The sequence below is a fragment of the Erpetoichthys calabaricus genome, chromosome 2 (genome assembly GCF_900747795.2).
Source record: "Erpetoichthys calabaricus chromosome 2, fErpCal1.3, whole genome shotgun sequence".
In the NCBI taxonomy this organism is placed as follows: Eukaryota; Metazoa; Chordata; class Cladistia; order Polypteriformes; family Polypteridae; genus Erpetoichthys; species Erpetoichthys calabaricus.
This window is the reverse complement of record NC_041395.2, coordinates 132,735,608-132,752,501: the sequence shown is the minus strand read 5'-3', so window position 1 is coordinate 132,752,501 and position 16,894 is coordinate 132,735,608. Positions and strand designations below refer to the sequence as shown.

The following is a 16,894-nucleotide window of genomic DNA, read 5'->3' as shown; positions in this document are numbered from 1 at the left end:
AAACTCTACCTTTACTTTAGATTCAATTGCAACTACTGTAGTCTGTCGGGAAAACCAGCTGCTATTTAAATGGTTGTTCAACTAATATTGCATCATTAAATGGCAATTCCTCATATTTCTATTGTTACACCTCAGTTAAAGAAATCAGATTCAGAATGTTCTTAAGAATTATACTCCAATGTCTAATTTAGCATGTCTTTCTAATGATTTATAGAGAATTATAACTTGTAACAGATAGGGGGTGCTGTCGACCCCTGAACCCGCAGACAACACATTCTGACACCAGGTAAAAGTCCAATAATTAAATTTATTATAATAATACTGTGCACAAAGCACCTCCACTCCACAATACTCAAAAAAAATCAATACACTAATCAATCACAAATGCCAATCCTCCATTCCCAGCAGCTCCAATCCACACCCTCCCAACTCGGCTCACTGCTGGGATCTCCCACAGTCCTTTTATATTCCTCGACCCGGAAGTGCCTCTGTCCCTCAGTCCACGTGATTTCATAGAACTTCCGGGTCAGATGAAATCTTTTTCTTTTTTTCAGCCTGGAAGTACTTCGCTTCTTCTGTCCTCATGACGAGGTAGTACTTTCGGGCTACATGGAAAATACAAATCCCTGTGTCTCCCTGCAGCATCCCCTGAGGGCCCCCACGGCATCCAGTAGGGCTGTGAAGTAAAACTCCAATGTCCATGATGCCCTGATGGAATTCGGGGCACCTCCATGTTGCAGGGAGGACTCCATCTAGCGTTGTGGGAGTATTGGCTGGGATAAACTGCCGGCCATATATCACAAACTTTACAGCATGATTTTTATCTTAAAGAGTTAAGTTTTTATCAGAAATTTCAGTTTGGCTTTTGCCCTGGCGACACCAAAGAAGCTTCTTTAACTTATGTTGTAAATGATATTCCACTTGCTGACGCAGAATATGCCAGCCTTATTATACTTTTAAACTAAACAGCTGCTTTTATCACTATCAGTCTGTTAATTATACTGCACAGACTTTAAAATTTTAAAAACTCATTCTTCTCCATACTGGTGTAACACATGTGAAATTTTATTCTTTTATTCATTTAATGAACTCACATACTCTGCTACTGGGATACAGGAGTCATAGCAGAGACTAGTATTTTGACTGCAAAACAGGAGAAATGCCATAATAGGATCTCATCCATCACAGGGCAGAATCATTTGATCACACTGTACCAATTAAGAGTTGATAATCACCCTACCCTACATGTCATTGGGATGTGGGAAGAAACTGACGTACATAGAGAAAACCAATGCCGACATATGGAAAACATGCACAATCTTGAAAGACAGTTGATGGATTTTAATGTAAGATTCTGGAATCCCGAGTCAGCAAAGCTAAGTACTGCTAAATAGTTTCCTACACACTTTTATTGAAATAATCCATTACCAGCATCATTTTATTTATGTAGTTATCTTTGAAAAGAAAAGTTGCAATACAGTATAAGGCCAACCGTGTGGACACAATTAAAAATTATTGAGTTCAAGTGTTTCAACCACAACAATTGTTAACAGGCACATAAAATCAATCTCATAGCCTTGCTATCTCTAATGATATACTAGGGGTGGGCTTAGTGATGTGGAGTCCCGAAGTGAACACACGTATGAGGTCCCCCTCAACAGCTAGTCTTCCCCATAGAATCTGGTGCATAAATCACACAATCTAACAAAAAGATTATGATTTAATCAAAAGGAGAACAGCCTGATATAAAACGCACACAACAAAGTTGTAAATAGAAAAGAACATTTAGTATATTCAAGAGGAGAACATGTTTGTGGTGCTTTAATTATGTTGATAAATTTCTCTAATTACTGTAGCCATCTCCACTGAACTGATTACTACTACTACTTCCAAAAAGATGGCAACAAAAGCACACCATGCTGTCATTTTTCTCACTGCACAACATCCGTAATCTACTTATCCTTTCTCTGTTTTTCATTTGTATATAATAATTAGTAAATCAGTGGTCCTTGTTATTTACAGGATAAAATGAATTTTGTGCCTGAACCAGTAGTCCCCTCCTCACCAGTGAACAGGGATCTTTACCTGATAGCAGTTCTGGCCAGAGAGTGGGGAAATCATTTGTACCGGCAGTGTTGTCATGCTGGAAGAGAAGACTCATCTATATTTTTTGTCTTGTTTTTTTAACTGTTGCTACAGAGAGGGGTACTGGTAATTTTAGTTGGTAGCATTTTCATGTTCCTCTGCATCTAAGACTGTAAGAGGAGAGGCTACTAAGGCCGCACATACAGCACTTGTGCAACCACATTGTGAGGTAGTCTCAGAAAGGTAAGTTTTGAGAATTTCTCCACAAGTTACTTTGTTTACCCTTTTGTGTGCCATTTCTCTGGCCAAGAGGGACTGCCACAAGTCAGTATGTAAAATTTCTGCTCTACTAGATCTGCCACAGTCAACTGTAAGTATTGTGAAGTGGAAGCATCTGTGAGCAATAACAGGTCAGACAGGAAACCATGCAAACTTGAATGCTGAAGTGCAGTGCACGTAAAAACTGCCTATCCTCTTTTGCAACACACACAATAGATGTTCAAACTGCCCTTGGAAGCAATGTCAGCTTCAGAGCTATGTGTCAGGAGCTTTGTGAAATGGTTTGCCATGGCTGAGGAGCTATACACAAGTCTAAGAGCACTATACACAATGCCAAGTGTCAGCTGGTGTGGTGTATAGCATGCTGCCATTGGACTCTGGAGCAGTGAAAACATTTTCTCTAGAGTGATGAATCACACTTCTGTATCTAGCAGTCTGGAAGCCAGGAGAATGCTACCTTCTTGACTGCAGAGTGCCTAATTTAAAGTTTGGTAGATAAAGAATAGTGGTCTGAGGCTGTTTTTCAGGATTTGTGCTTGGGCCTTGATTTCAGTGAAGGGAACTATTAATGCTACAGCGTGCCAAGACGTTTTAGACACTTATGTGCTTCCATCTTTGTGGTAAAAGTTTGAAGAATGCCCTTTTCTGTTCCAACATGTGCACAAAGCCTGGTCCATAAACACAAGGTTTGACAAGGTTGGTGTGGATAAACTTGACTGGCCTGCATAGAGCCCTGACCTCAACCCTAATTAACACCATTGGGATAAACCGGAATGCCAGTTTTGAAATAGGAATCCTCATCCATCTTCAATACATGACCTTGCAAATGCATATTTCTCTGAATGGGTTCAGATTCCCACTGACACACTCCAAAATCTATAGAAGAATCTTCCCTGAAGAGTGGAGGCTGATATAGCATAGGTGTGACGGCCAAATTTCCACAAATAAATAGCTGTACAGTGTAAATGTATATCATAACAGCAAATGTTCCATCCATTCATCAATATTCCACAAGCCAATTGTTTATTTTTGCTTGGAGTTCTTATTTTCATTTTTTGTTCTCTTTCTGATTAGTAAATAGCTTAGGCTAAGACCAAGACTAACATATTCTGATTTAAAGTACTCCTCCACCAGCTGTCTGACATCTGAATGACTAAAGGTGCATTGAACTTTTCAATAGGATGGTTAATCAAATATACAATATTTGTATGCATTTCCAGATTCGTATTTGTTTCTTCTCTATCTATGCCTTTTGCCATACATTTCCATTATGCATTCAAAATAGTACATTCCTATACAATCCTTGATGGAGCTAGTGTGAAAGAGACTGCAGTATAACTTCATATTAAAGGACATATGGCAGTATTCAGTAATGCTACAAAGGTGCTTTAAAGTTGATTCATTCAAAGTTAAAAACTACTAAAAATATAAAATCTCCATTAGAAACAAAGCCTAAAATTAGTAGTCTCTCAGTATTCAGGGGTTTTGAATAAATGTATACCAAGGAATAAAACAAAAATTACAAATTTATTTAATTCACTTAAAATCACTGTGCTTTTTTCTTCTGATCACATACTGAAAAATGACAAAAAAAGTTTTATCAAGGTTCATTCTGCTCATTTGTGGCTTGGATCCATCAGCTAATATTTGGTGATTTTATTTTTTGGTTCTTTTTTATTTTCTCTTTGTATTTTTTTAACTTCAGATAGAGCTGATCTTTGACAACAGTGCTGGCTTTTTCAAAACATTTTTCGAGACAGCACAGTCTAATATAACATGTCAACAAGGAGAGAGTATAGAGTCATTCATCACAGCTGTACGCAAACTGGCAGAACACTTCAGCTTTTGTTTACTAAAAGAGCAACTCATAAGGGACAGAATTGCTGTGGGAATATGAGACAGAAGACTGTCAGAGCAACTACAAAAGGACTCTGAGATAACATTAGCGAAAGCTATACAAAAAGTGAGGCAAAGTAAAAGTGTGAAGAAACAGCAAAAGATACTATATAGCAATACAGATGGTGACAATGCATCAAATGTGGATACTGTGGAAGGTGGAAGGTTACTTTAAAGGAGAAATAGCAACAAGAAGAGGCTGTATCGCATAGAACATTTATCTGGTGACAGGACTGGTACAACTACTTCTAGGCAGATCAGATATAGAGGCTTTAAGTCTGTTCTGCAGAGTAGATGAAGTAGGACACAAAGAAACTGATTTTACAGCGGCATATCCAGCAATTTTTCAGAGACTACCAGTGGCGGCTCGTAGCTAAAATTAGTGGGGGTGCTGCTCCAGAAAATTTTTAGCCTTTGTTTTAAAATTGTGTAAAAGGAAACAAACATGTATAAAAAGAAAATTTATTCAGAAACCGAAAAAAAATGAATCAAATAGAATAGCTGGAAGCAGGATAATAATCTAATTCTACACTTTATCACATTCAAGAATATGGTACACGGTTTTTAAGCACAACACAGGCGGACTAAAAAAAAAACACTGTCTTCCACCAACACGCCAGGGTTGGCACTGCGGGAGCGACAGTGCTCTCTCTCCCTCGTAGCCTCGTGTGCAGCTTCCTATGTGCGCATGCGCACAACAGCCAAACACCACGCCACTGGAACTGTGAAGCGTACAGTTCCATACAAAGATTTTTGTATCTTTTTCATAAACTGGGGGATGGCTATTGACATTAAGGACTATATATTGTACAAGTATAAAGAAAAAATTAAAGAAAAAAGGACTCATTATATTAAATGTTATCAATAATATCAAGTGGAAATAGGGGGTGCTGCAGTTCCACAGTGCCTATACACGAGCCGCCACTGGAGACTACGCAAACTAAAAAAGCCATATCACTTTGAGCTTCAACCGGGGGCCAAATGTAGCCTGTCAACATCCTGTCGGATCCCTTTAAACGAAGAGTGTGCAGAGCTGGACAAAATGGATGAGAAGGGGCTAATCTCAAAAGTGATGGAGCCGACAGAATAGTGTTCAGTTATGGTTGTCATCCAAAAACGTATGATGGGTAACATTAGAATTTGTGTTGACCTCAATCCTCTGAATGCAACTGTGAGAATAGAGTGCTACACCCTACCAGCAGTGGACTAAACTCTGGCAATGATGGCAGATGCAGAAGTGTTCACAAAACTGAAATCCTGGGGCCTCATGTATAATACCATGCATAGAATTCACACTAAAACATGGTGTAAAGACAAAAGTGGAAAAGTGCGTATGCACAAAAAAATTCTAGATGCATAAATCTGTGCGAACACCAAGTTCCATGCACTTACCCTTAACAAATCCCAACGAACATGAAATTTAATGCATATACATGTGCCTACAGCCCCACCCTGACTCCTCCCAGCATCTTGCATTTTTTAATATGCAAATCAATATAAATATCACCTTCTGTTCAGTGTTTGGTTAAAAGACAATGGCAAAAGCACATGAAAAAAAGAATTTCACTGAATGCAAAGTGGAGGCAAGGAAAAACATACTATTTGTTGGCTTAAGTAGTGGTGTAAACAACAAAAGGAAGTTGATCGAGTGATACAGAGTGGCAAAAACACGTGAAAGTTCCAAGTTCAGAAAGTCGCACAGTGCTCAAAATTAAAAAGTAGTCAGATATCAAAGTTGCCGTGAAAAGCTAAGTCATAGCCCATTGTCTGAGTGTCAAATGAAGCGTATTAGGATACAGAGAAGAGAAAAAAATAGGGACACAGTGAATAAAAAAGGTTGAAATGTCAACTTTAATCTCAAAATGTCCACTTTAATCTTTATTTTAAATTGAATATATATTCAATTTACAGTATATTCAATATGTATAGATAGATAGATAGATAGATAGATAGATAGATAGATAGATAGATAGATAGATAGATGTAGATATAAAAATGAGAAAAGTCACCATAAATAAAAAACAGTAAAAAAAATAAATAAAAAAAATTGCATTCATGAATTAATTTTATTTTTTAATGAATTTATTTATTCATAGTTTGATATAATCTTGTGTATTTTATTTTCAAGTTTGTAACCAAAACTTTATGCTAAATTTACAGAGAAAAAAAATGTCGTTATTTTTATTTTATTTTATTTAAAATATATTTCTAAGAGTGGCCAGGCAGCACAGTGGTTACAGATGATTCTGGGTAGTGCCAAGCCCTGACATTTGCATGTTTTTCTAATGTCTGCATAATGCTTTTCTCAGAGTACTCTGGTTTTTCTCGTGCATGTCAATGATACTGTATGTGTTTTAAACAAAGAATACTTTAAAACAGAACCAATATGAAATGACTTTGGATATACAGTATGTATGAGTGAGCCATATGATGTACTAGCAACCCATCCAGGAATGTTTTCATGCCTTGAATACAAAAGGGCTGCATCAGGTTCTGCCCCCATTAATTTGAAGTAAACAGGTTTGATAATGTGATATAACATTTCACTTTAATGCTGCTGTCTCAATCCTCCAGGACATCTTGTTCAGATTCCAGCCAAATTACTACCTGTGCATATTCTCAACATTTCTTTGTCTATGTGTTTTGGTTTAAATTGATCTGATACAAGTCAGTATGGGAGATTGTGTGACTGTAGTGCATGCACTACACATATTGTAAGACACTAGGGGTCGCTGTTCCCCCTTTAACCCAAACAGACAGATGCTCAGGACACAAAATAAAAGCACTAAGAAGTGTTTTAATTATTTTCACCTTAATAATCATGCCCAAAGCACCACAGCCACAATAAAAGTAAATCAACAATCACAATTCTCTCTCCTCCACACCTCCCAGCAAGCGTTGTCCACCTCCTCCTGACTCTGGCTCCTTTGCTGGGTCTTCAGCAGTCCTTTATACAGTGCCTGGCCCGGAAGTGCTTCTGTTCTTCCAGATGGGGAACTCAAACTCTTTAGTCGGCCTGGAAGTAGTTTGGGGCTCCTGTCCGCATGATCCATTAGTACTTCTGAACTATAGGGAAAGTATGACTCCCCAAGTCCTTCGATAGCTCCCTCTGTGGGCACCCATGGCACCCAACAGGTCTGAGAAACTGAACTCCAAGTCCCAGGATGTCTTGCAGGAATCAGTGGCACTGCTAAATATCGTGATGTGTGAGTTGGTGTCTTGCACTCCAAAGACAAGACTGAGACTCAGTTCTTTTGCAAAAACCAGCTTTATTCAAGTCGAAACAAGAACAGCAAGGTTATTTATTGTAGTGGGATCTACCATTATACTATACACAGACACAACCAAGTCAGTAGCCAAGTAATAATGTTCCCTGCATCACCCATCGGGCGAGAAGCGCTTTGCACATGGCAGCGGTCAGCTTGTAGTTGTTTCTGTGGCACTGTGAATCTGCGGTTGCCATGGAGACAAGTAGCCCTCAACAGACGTGGCAGTCATCCTGCGTGGCATCCGGTTGGGGAGGGTCTCAAAAGAGTTCAGAAGTCTCACAATATATATATATTTTTATATATATAAAGTATATAAAAGATACTGTAAGCAAGGCAGTAAAATAAAATTTTGCCAAAACTTAAGAAATATTATTTTTGAATGATAAAAAGATATTTATATTCAACACCTTAGCCTAAAATAATATTCTTAAACTTGTTTAAACTAATTCAGATTCATGGGAGATGCCAAAGTTGATCTCAGCAGCACCTGGCACAAAACAGGAAACAAATCTGGACACACCCATTAATTACAAATATGCATCATATTCCATATTTCATACCAATTTCATATCAATACAATGCCCTTTATCTTTTCTCATGCTTTATATCATTTTGCCATAATGCTCTTTTTTGTATTCTTTTCTGGTTTCAGTAAAATAATATAGCACTTGGGAAAGAAAATACAGAAAAGTAAACCAAAACTGGAAGCTAAAATAGCAAATATTTCGACAGCTACAGTGTACTTTCCTGGTGAGCTGATATAGGCTGGAATAAAAGTGATCCATACGGCACAAAATATCAGGATGCTGAATGTAATGAATTTCGCTTCATTAAAGTTGTCTGGCAATTTACGAGCCAGAAATGCCAAAACAAAGCAAAATAAAGCAAGCAATCCTATGTAGCCTAAAACTGCAGAAAATGCAGCTGTAGATCCAAGATTACATTCTAGTATTATTATCTCTGTGTAATGTTTCATATTTTTACTGGGGAATGGAGGTGAAGTCAATAACCAAAGAAAGCATATAATCACCTGTATAAGTGTAAAACTACAAACACTTAGTCTCTGCTGAGTGACTCCAAACCATTTCATGACATTACTTCCAGGCAGTGTAGACCTAAATGCCATGAGCACTACAATAGTCTTCCCAAGGACACAGGAGATACACATGACAAATGCAACACCAAAAGCAGTGTGGCGCAACATACATGACCAGTCAGAGGGCTGGCCAATGAATGTGAGGGAACAAAGAAAACAAAGGGTTAATGAAAAGAGAAGAAGAAAACTCAGTTCAGAATTATTTGCTCGAACAATAGGTGTCTCCCTGTGTCGATAAAAAACTAAACATATTGAAAGTGTTAACAAGGCTCCCAGAACTGACAGAGTGACCAGCAGGATTCCCATAATTTCTTGAAATGATAAATATTCTATCTCCTTTAAGACACATTCATCTTTTCGTTTGTTTGGCTTGTATTCAATGGGACATTTTATGCAATCTGAAGAATCTGAAAAAAATGTACAAAAAAATTGGAATGATTTATTGTTACAAAAAAAACAAGCAATGCTCTCTCAGATGCACTAACCAACTGTGTTTTTCTGCACTTAATATAAAAATGTAGTATGCACTATTAAATCCTGATGATGGTTTTTATGTAATCTGGTAATGTTTGTATTATTCAATGAATCATTAAAAGTAAGTTCTTGAAAATAATATATTCTCTTTGCATTTTGTATTTCTGGAGGCAGGGTGATACATTGGTTAGCAAGCCAGTTTCGCAAATTTGCAAACTATGTTTCACTCATAGTTCTGACACTGGAAATTAAGTTTTGTTGTTTAAATGAGAAAGCTACAAAAAGCTAAAGCAAGTTGTTGAACCTGTCTGTGCCTTTAATTATTAGTGATGTGCAATGAACAAACATAGTTATTTTGTACTTCTCTTGGTCTCTGAATTAACGTCCTGGAAAAACAACATTAAAGAACAAATCTTTTCAAAGTATGTGCAGTGCAGGCTGCGTTTTATATTACATTCCACAACAGTCCTGAGCTATCATCTTAACTTCAATTAAAAGGCAGCTATCTTTGGGAAATAGCCTATCACTAAATTGTTTCAGCAAAGTGGTCAATAACAAGCCAATGCCGGACTTGGTCGATGACACTAAGCACCTCCCATTGATTAGTTCACTCTGACTGAGTACACTGACTGGTTGAATAAACCACTATGCCCGTACTGATCTGGAGTTCTACTGCAAGTTTGTTCATAAACTGCAGACAAGAGACTTGCAAAGTACAGTATACTGAGATAGTTCACCGAAGGAATCAGTTTGTGTACTAAACAGTGGAAAGAACTGTAGACAAGAGACTCACAGTACATTGAGTCTCAGTTCAGTTCACTCATGGTATATGTATGGGAGATTGCATCAGATAGGATGGGATATAAAAGAAGGAAATCGAGGGAGATGAATCCAAAACTGAAATCAATTTCATTTAGTCAGAAAAGATGCAAGCACTCACATGCTGTGTTTCTTTTGACATCTAGGCTATACAAATGTTTGCTGATTTGTTTATTTGTGAATTATTTATTTTGTTGCTTGCTTTTTATATTGTATATATAATTTGGTGGTTACAGTTGTTTTGTACATTTTAAATTAAATTATACCTTGGTGTTGCACAGAGTTGTGGGATTTTCATTTTAATTAGTTTATGAAGAATGTTTTCTTTTCTCCACAGCTTTACATACATTAAAAAGTCCCCCTTAACTGTATTCAAACACTGACAGTAAACAAAGAGCAGGGCAGACATACTGTAGGTACACTAGAAAATGAATGCTACAGATGACCACCTGCTTTAGTTTCATTTTCACCTGTGTGCTCACTGGTAAGAAATGACTCAATTAATCATCCACCCGTACATTTTGTTCATTATTTATTCATCTCATGACCAGCACAAAAAAGAAAGATAAACCTTCATCTAATAAAGAAAGCATTTGTTGCATCATATAGCACAAAGTCAGTCAGTCATTGTCCAACCCGCTATATCCTAACACAGGGTCATGGGGGTCTGCTGGAGCCAATCCCAGCCAGCACATGGCACAAAGCAGGAACAAAGTAAGGGCGGAGTGGTGGCTCCGAGGCTAAGGGTCTGTGCTGGTATCCAGAAGGTTGCCAGTTCGAATCCCCATCACTGCCAAAAGAGATCCTACTCTGCTGGGCCCTTGAGCAAGGCCCTTAACCTGTAATTGCTCCAGGGGCGCTGTACAATGGCTGACCCTGCGCTCTGACCCCAAGGGGTTTGCGAAAACTAACAAATTCCTAATACAAGAAATTGTATAAGGCGAAATAAAGAACAAAAAAAAAAAATCCCTGGGCAGGGCACCAGCCCACCGCAGGGCACACACACACACCAAGCACACACTAGGGACAATTTAGGATCGCCAATGCACCTAACCTGCATGTCTTTGGACTGTGGGAGGAAACTGGAGCACTCGGAGGAAACCCACGCAGACATGGGGAAAACATGCAAACTCCACGCAGGGAGGAGCCAGGAAGCGAACCTAGGTCTCCTGAGAGGCAGCAGCGCTACAACCGAACCACTGTGCCGCCCTACAGCACAAAGATTCTTTGTAATTACTGTACTGTATTTTCACATAGTATTGGAAACTGAGAGATAACAGCATGCTTAATTAAGGTAAGAATTCAGTTAAAGGAAACGGTGTTTTCAATAAAAATTTGTAGACACAGGATATTAGTTGACACAAATTTAAATTTGAAGACCACTGCTATATGAACATCACCCCAAGGTTCTTTGGCAGTACAGAATGAAAACAGAACTACTTGAAACTGCAGCACAGACATGTGATGTGGCATACTCAGAAAAATGAAGTCAAATGTGCTGTAGATTGAATTTTGAATGTAACATTCATTTTAGTCAACATGATTAGTATCTTTTATTAATATCGCGTCAAAGTATCAGTGAATTTATTTATATGAAGTACATTGTTTAAAATGCGCACCTGTTATGTTGCTAATTTCCCCTTCAGCACATATTATACAGTCATAGCAGCAGACTGGTCTTCCTTTCTGCATGGCTTTCCTGGTCCCAGGCTGGCAGCTTTCACTGCAAACTGACCTGGGCACCTTGAAACAATTAAAAAAGAGTAAGTCAGTATGCAGAAAAAGTACAATAACACATAGAGAGATTATGCACTACAAGTCTATTTGGAATGTAGTTTAACTATAGGGAAAACAGAATTAAGTGAAAGCAACACTAAATATGTATATTGTAGTCTTTAAGAAATAATATTTAAGAAACCTATTCACCTTATTTCCTGTGCCAGCAAAAACAATATTTTCATAATTAACTTTAAATTCTTGTTCCGATGAAAATGCATAGTATGCACCAACTGTTGCAAATTCAACATTACCCTCTATATTTAGCTGCCAGTTTACTATGTCGTATGTCTTTCCTTTTGCTGCAGGGTCGCCATTGTTATCAAAATAAAAGTTTTCTCCACTGTTTGTTGTAAAATTTATAATTTTCATATAATGAGCCAGCTGTAAAAAAATCATGCTTTTATTTAACAGATATTAACAATAACTATAAAATTAATAGAAGATGAATAAATATATTGACAACTCAATTATTTACCTGCAGTGGTCCTTTATTGGATTTATTAATGCATATCTTCATGCTTTCGGTATGGTTGCATCCTAGCAGGTTGTGTAGTGAATATGCTACAGCGTATGTAGCTTTATAGACATTATTAGTGTATCCAATGTTTGACACATCTGTGTACTGATTATTTATTTTACTTAATGGTTCCTGCCCAGTGCAAGCAGCATTGCCGGTTTCAGTATTTTTTAAGTAAAGAGTACAGTTAAACAAATATTCCCAATACTCATTCAGGCCAGTGTTTCCAGGGAGTGGAGAAGGTTGGACGCTGAGCAAGAACTCCTTCAAACCTGGTATGACTGCAGTGCTGACTGACAATCCAATTGCTCCATTCATTATTTTGTAATACTGTAGCATGGCAGGATTTTTAGTCGAAATCCAAGACTCTGTGCCAATCCACTGATAGCCAGTTACATTTTGTAAGAATATCTCCTTGAGCAGAATTTCAAATACATTAACTGTCAAAAATGCTATGATGACTTTTGATGAGGAGAGCTTGATAATGTCAACCACTCTGAGAATTTTTTCTCTCGGGTATGTTCTGTGGATAGCCTCAGAATATTCAACACAAATACCCTCTTTCTGTGCAATTTCCACAAATGTGGCCATGCCATAATTTCCATAGTCATCATCATTTCTTATTGCCCCTACCCATGTCCAACCAAAATACCTTGCAAGCTGTGCCATGGCAACGCTCTGGTGGTAATCACTTGGGGCTGTTCTGAAGAAATAAGGAAAGAGCTTTTTGTTGCTGAGACATGAGCAACTGGCACCGTGGCTGATCTGCAAAGAAGTAACATAACATAAAAAGATACAAAAAAGTGGAAACGGCATAATATAAATATTTAATTGACAAACTGCAGTAAATAATTTGCGTAAAGAGTATAGTTTTTCAAATCTCAATTCTTGTTTGTGTCTGAGTATTAGTTACCTTGTGTACTATATTAATGTATCGATCCTGTAAGCAGCGTGTGATTATATAGATACTGTATATTTAAAGGATAAAATATACTGTATACCAAAGTAAATTTAAGTAGTAGTCAAATAAAAGATATAATGATGTATCTCTAAGCTGGATGACCATTATTTGAAAAAACCAGACTGCTCTTACAGATAGTCCATAAGCAGATGATATACTGTACAAACATTACTAGATCAAATAGGGCTGGAATGATGCATCTGTTGCAGCACCTCTGTATTTGCAAAACTGTTTAGAGTCATAGGAGGCCTCAGTCATTTCAAGCACTCTCTGGAGTATTGCAGGAATCAACCTTACATGGAATGTCAGTCCATTTAAGTGGGCAAGACACAACAAGAGATATGTTTTCAGTCTAGATCCACAGTACTTTGCAAATGGGAATTAGTCGCCACAGTATAAGAGCTGCTTTTGTATAATTTAAAAAACAACAAATTGAAAATTTCTCCTTACCACTGGTATGCTGAAAGGCCCCAGAGTGGTGGCAGTTGCCATTGATGGTGATGAAGTAGAAGGACCTATAATGGCAGGCACTATTGAGGTCTTGGCACATGAATAATTCTGGAGCAAACTGTTGTCTTCCCCACTTAGTAATGCCATTGCTGATCGTAATGACAAATGGACATCTCTGCATGCATCATAGATTTTATAGCCCAACATGACATCTGGAAGTATATCTGTGCTCTTATTTATTTCATCAATTGTAAAAATCATTGTTTGAGCAAATTGAAGTTCCCTGAAATTCAGCCTAGAAGAATAGGTAATAAATTATGCTGTGTAATAAAGGTACATTTTTTTTAGGGAAATATTCAAAAATAATAAATTTTCTGCAGGTTAAATTTGTGAATTAAACATTTTTAGGCATGAAACTATTCAACTGTAGAACAAGTCTATATTTAAACGGATTAGTGGGTTGAATAACATGTTATAGAAAATGTACAGCTAGTTTAAACACTTGAGCAAGAGAAGAATTTAAAGACAGACAAAGTACAAGTTCTTTGTTGTGGCAAGTATTTTAAATGTATTCTTAATTGTTCTTTTTTATTAGTCAGTATTAAAACATTCAGTTTATTCCTTTATTGCAGTGGTTCTTAAAGTGTGGTCTCTCTCTATGAGACAAACAATCTGCAACAGGAACTTTTAAATTGCTCCGATACATTAGTCTTTTATGCATTTACTGAAGCATTTACATAGTAACCATGAAGAATGGCAGCTAACATTTGCACTATCCATCCATCCATCCATCCATTTTCCAACCCGCTGAATCCGAAAACTAAATCAATATACTTGGTTAACAACTTTTGCTTCAGTTCCATGTTTTCCTGCTTAAGTCTTGCTTGCTTATTGTGGTTACCACTCTCTCTCTCTCCCTCTCACACACATTTAAGATTTCTTCAACCTCAGTCTCCCTCCATTCCAGTCAATCTCACTCATTGCACAAGAGTCAAGTTAAGTCTGAAGAGCCCACGTCTGGTTAAGGCAGTCCTTTAACTCCACACAACTGCTAATGTGAACATCACGATGAGGCTGTCTGCTATTAATTGATTTTTATGACTAAGGAGCTAAAATAGATCACTAGCTGAAATCTGGAAATAAAAAACACAAATACAGCAATATTGGACCTGAATCTTAGTATTTTTCACATAAATGCCTTTCAAACAAAGAAAGAGAAATGTAGCACAAAATTACTCTAACAGGTGACTGACATACTGGAGTGGTCTACTTTACTAAAGAGCTCCTTAGTCCAAAATACTTTTGGGTACCACTGCTTTTGTGCGTGCATCACTCCAAGAAAAGATAATCTTAAAATTAATCAAGACTTATGAGATTTCTGCACTCACTTAACTCCTGTAATCAATTAAAATTCAACTGGAAACATTTCTAATAACTTATTTTTGGAATTCTGTTATATTTTGTTATGTTTCAATATATTTTATAATATATTATCTCTTTTACAACATGGCAGATTTCACAATTTCTGAATAATACAGTAGTATTAGTTGTAGTTAATTTTTTTTTTACTAAAAAAGTTGTTATTAAAACTGAAAATGTCTAGATCCACTTACCCTTTACATTTTGATACCTCAGTCATAGTTGTATATGTGAGGCTGGGATCTGTTGGGCTGTCATGTAAAGAAAAAATACCTCCAATAATAATGTCACCATCCTTGGAAAACATGGGCAGTTCTGTCTTTCTCCACAGGTTACAAACAGGTACTAGAGCATCTGTAAAGACAGGCACAAACTGAAAAAGCAGGAGAAGCATTTCATTTTACTGTGAATCCTGCTTATGTACTGTACTTATGTATTTTACTGCAGAACACTGAATTTAAATAGGTTTTTTTGAGAGGGAGTATTCCACATGATTTGAATCCTCAACGGTGATATTCCCATTTGACTATACCAGGAGAAGAAAATAAATAATGCATGACCTGACTTATCATTTGCATTATTTGAAACATTCTATTTAAACAAATTTCTAAAGCAAAAAGGGAAATAACATGATCTGACTTATCAGTCTGTTAACATTATATGAGACATTGTATTCAAACAAATTTCTAAATACAAATATCAACCAGTTAACAATCAAAATTATGAATAGTAAAAGACCACAAAATATATAATTTTAGCTTACATTGCACCATTTATTGGACATTTCAATAACTGATTTTCAGTATTTACAATGCAAAAATTAGTGAATAGGCTGTATTATGATCAAAATATGACAATGGCCAAAGAGCATTTGTTACAATGACAATAAAGATATTCTGATTCTGATATCCCTTCTATTTATTCACATATTCTAAACTATTCCTTATGTCAGTTAGCTCCAATTGTGAACAATTCTTTTAAATATTTGTGTTACTCAGCACATCATAGCAGTTTGGATAAAAGTTTATCAGCCATTATTTTTTCAAATTATGTCAACAAAACACATTAAGAAATATAGATACAAACTTTGAAAAAAACATAATTCTGTAATGTGAACATTAGGTTCCAAAAAATACTAGGTTCCATCAAAAACTGGACACTCAGTTCCCACTCCCCAAACCCAATGTAGAGATCTATATGACAAGAAAGCCCAGTGTAAAGTGGTTCCTCATTAGTGCTGATTGGTGAAATTTGCAGTGTTTTTTGCAGTGAATTTGCTGTGTTCACTGGTGACCTTGCTAGTAGAATATTTTCCTGGAAATTCGCTGTCTGGTCTGCTTAAATAAGCACATACAGAATAAGGACACAACATACAACATAAGTTTGCAAGAATTAAAGTAGCACTGTAAAAGAAAGAAAGATAACAAGTTTTCAGTGTAGGAAAAAAAAATCATAACCAAATCATAACCAAATTGTACTGTATTAAATAATACAAAGCGATTATAGCCATTTGCAGTACACTACAAGCTCTGTATCGAAAAATTATTTGTCTCATGGTGAATGTGTTTTATTTGCCACATAGGAGAGAAGCCATGCATCTGCTTTTGAATTCAACGCAGAAAAAGGGTATGCACAAAATAAAATCCAGTAATAAAATAAAAAACATTATAGTCTTTCATTGTGTGCTAACTTAATTATAAAATTACTATTTGTATCATGACATATTTATTTGTTACATCATAAGTGCAATGTTATTACTTCATACATTCTCCTGTTGACTTCACTCTTGAATGTTCTGTTAGAGAGTGGGGCAATGCAAGCTGACTGGAACCTCAGGAAGAGTTATAGCG

General features: G+C 36.7%; 1 protein-coding gene across 1 annotated transcript; it reads right to left on the bottom strand.

Annotated features, from left to right (window-relative positions):
* Positions 1-7,999: 7,999 nt before the first annotated feature.
* Positions 8,000-15,455, bottom strand: LOC114669597 (extracellular calcium-sensing receptor-like). The gene is made up of 6 exons (XM_028825780.2): positions 15,239-15,455; positions 13,626-13,920; positions 12,173-12,979; positions 11,845-12,078; positions 11,538-11,661; positions 8,000-9,032 (listed from the first exon to the last, which is right to left on the bottom strand). The coding sequence occupies exons 1-6, from the start codon at positions 15,436-15,438 to the stop codon at positions 8,137-8,139; spliced, it is 2,556 nt and encodes an 851-aa protein (XP_028681613.2). The 5' UTR covers positions 15,439-15,455; the 3' UTR covers positions 8,000-8,136.
* Between the last annotated feature and the right edge of the window lie 1,439 nt (positions 15,456-16,894).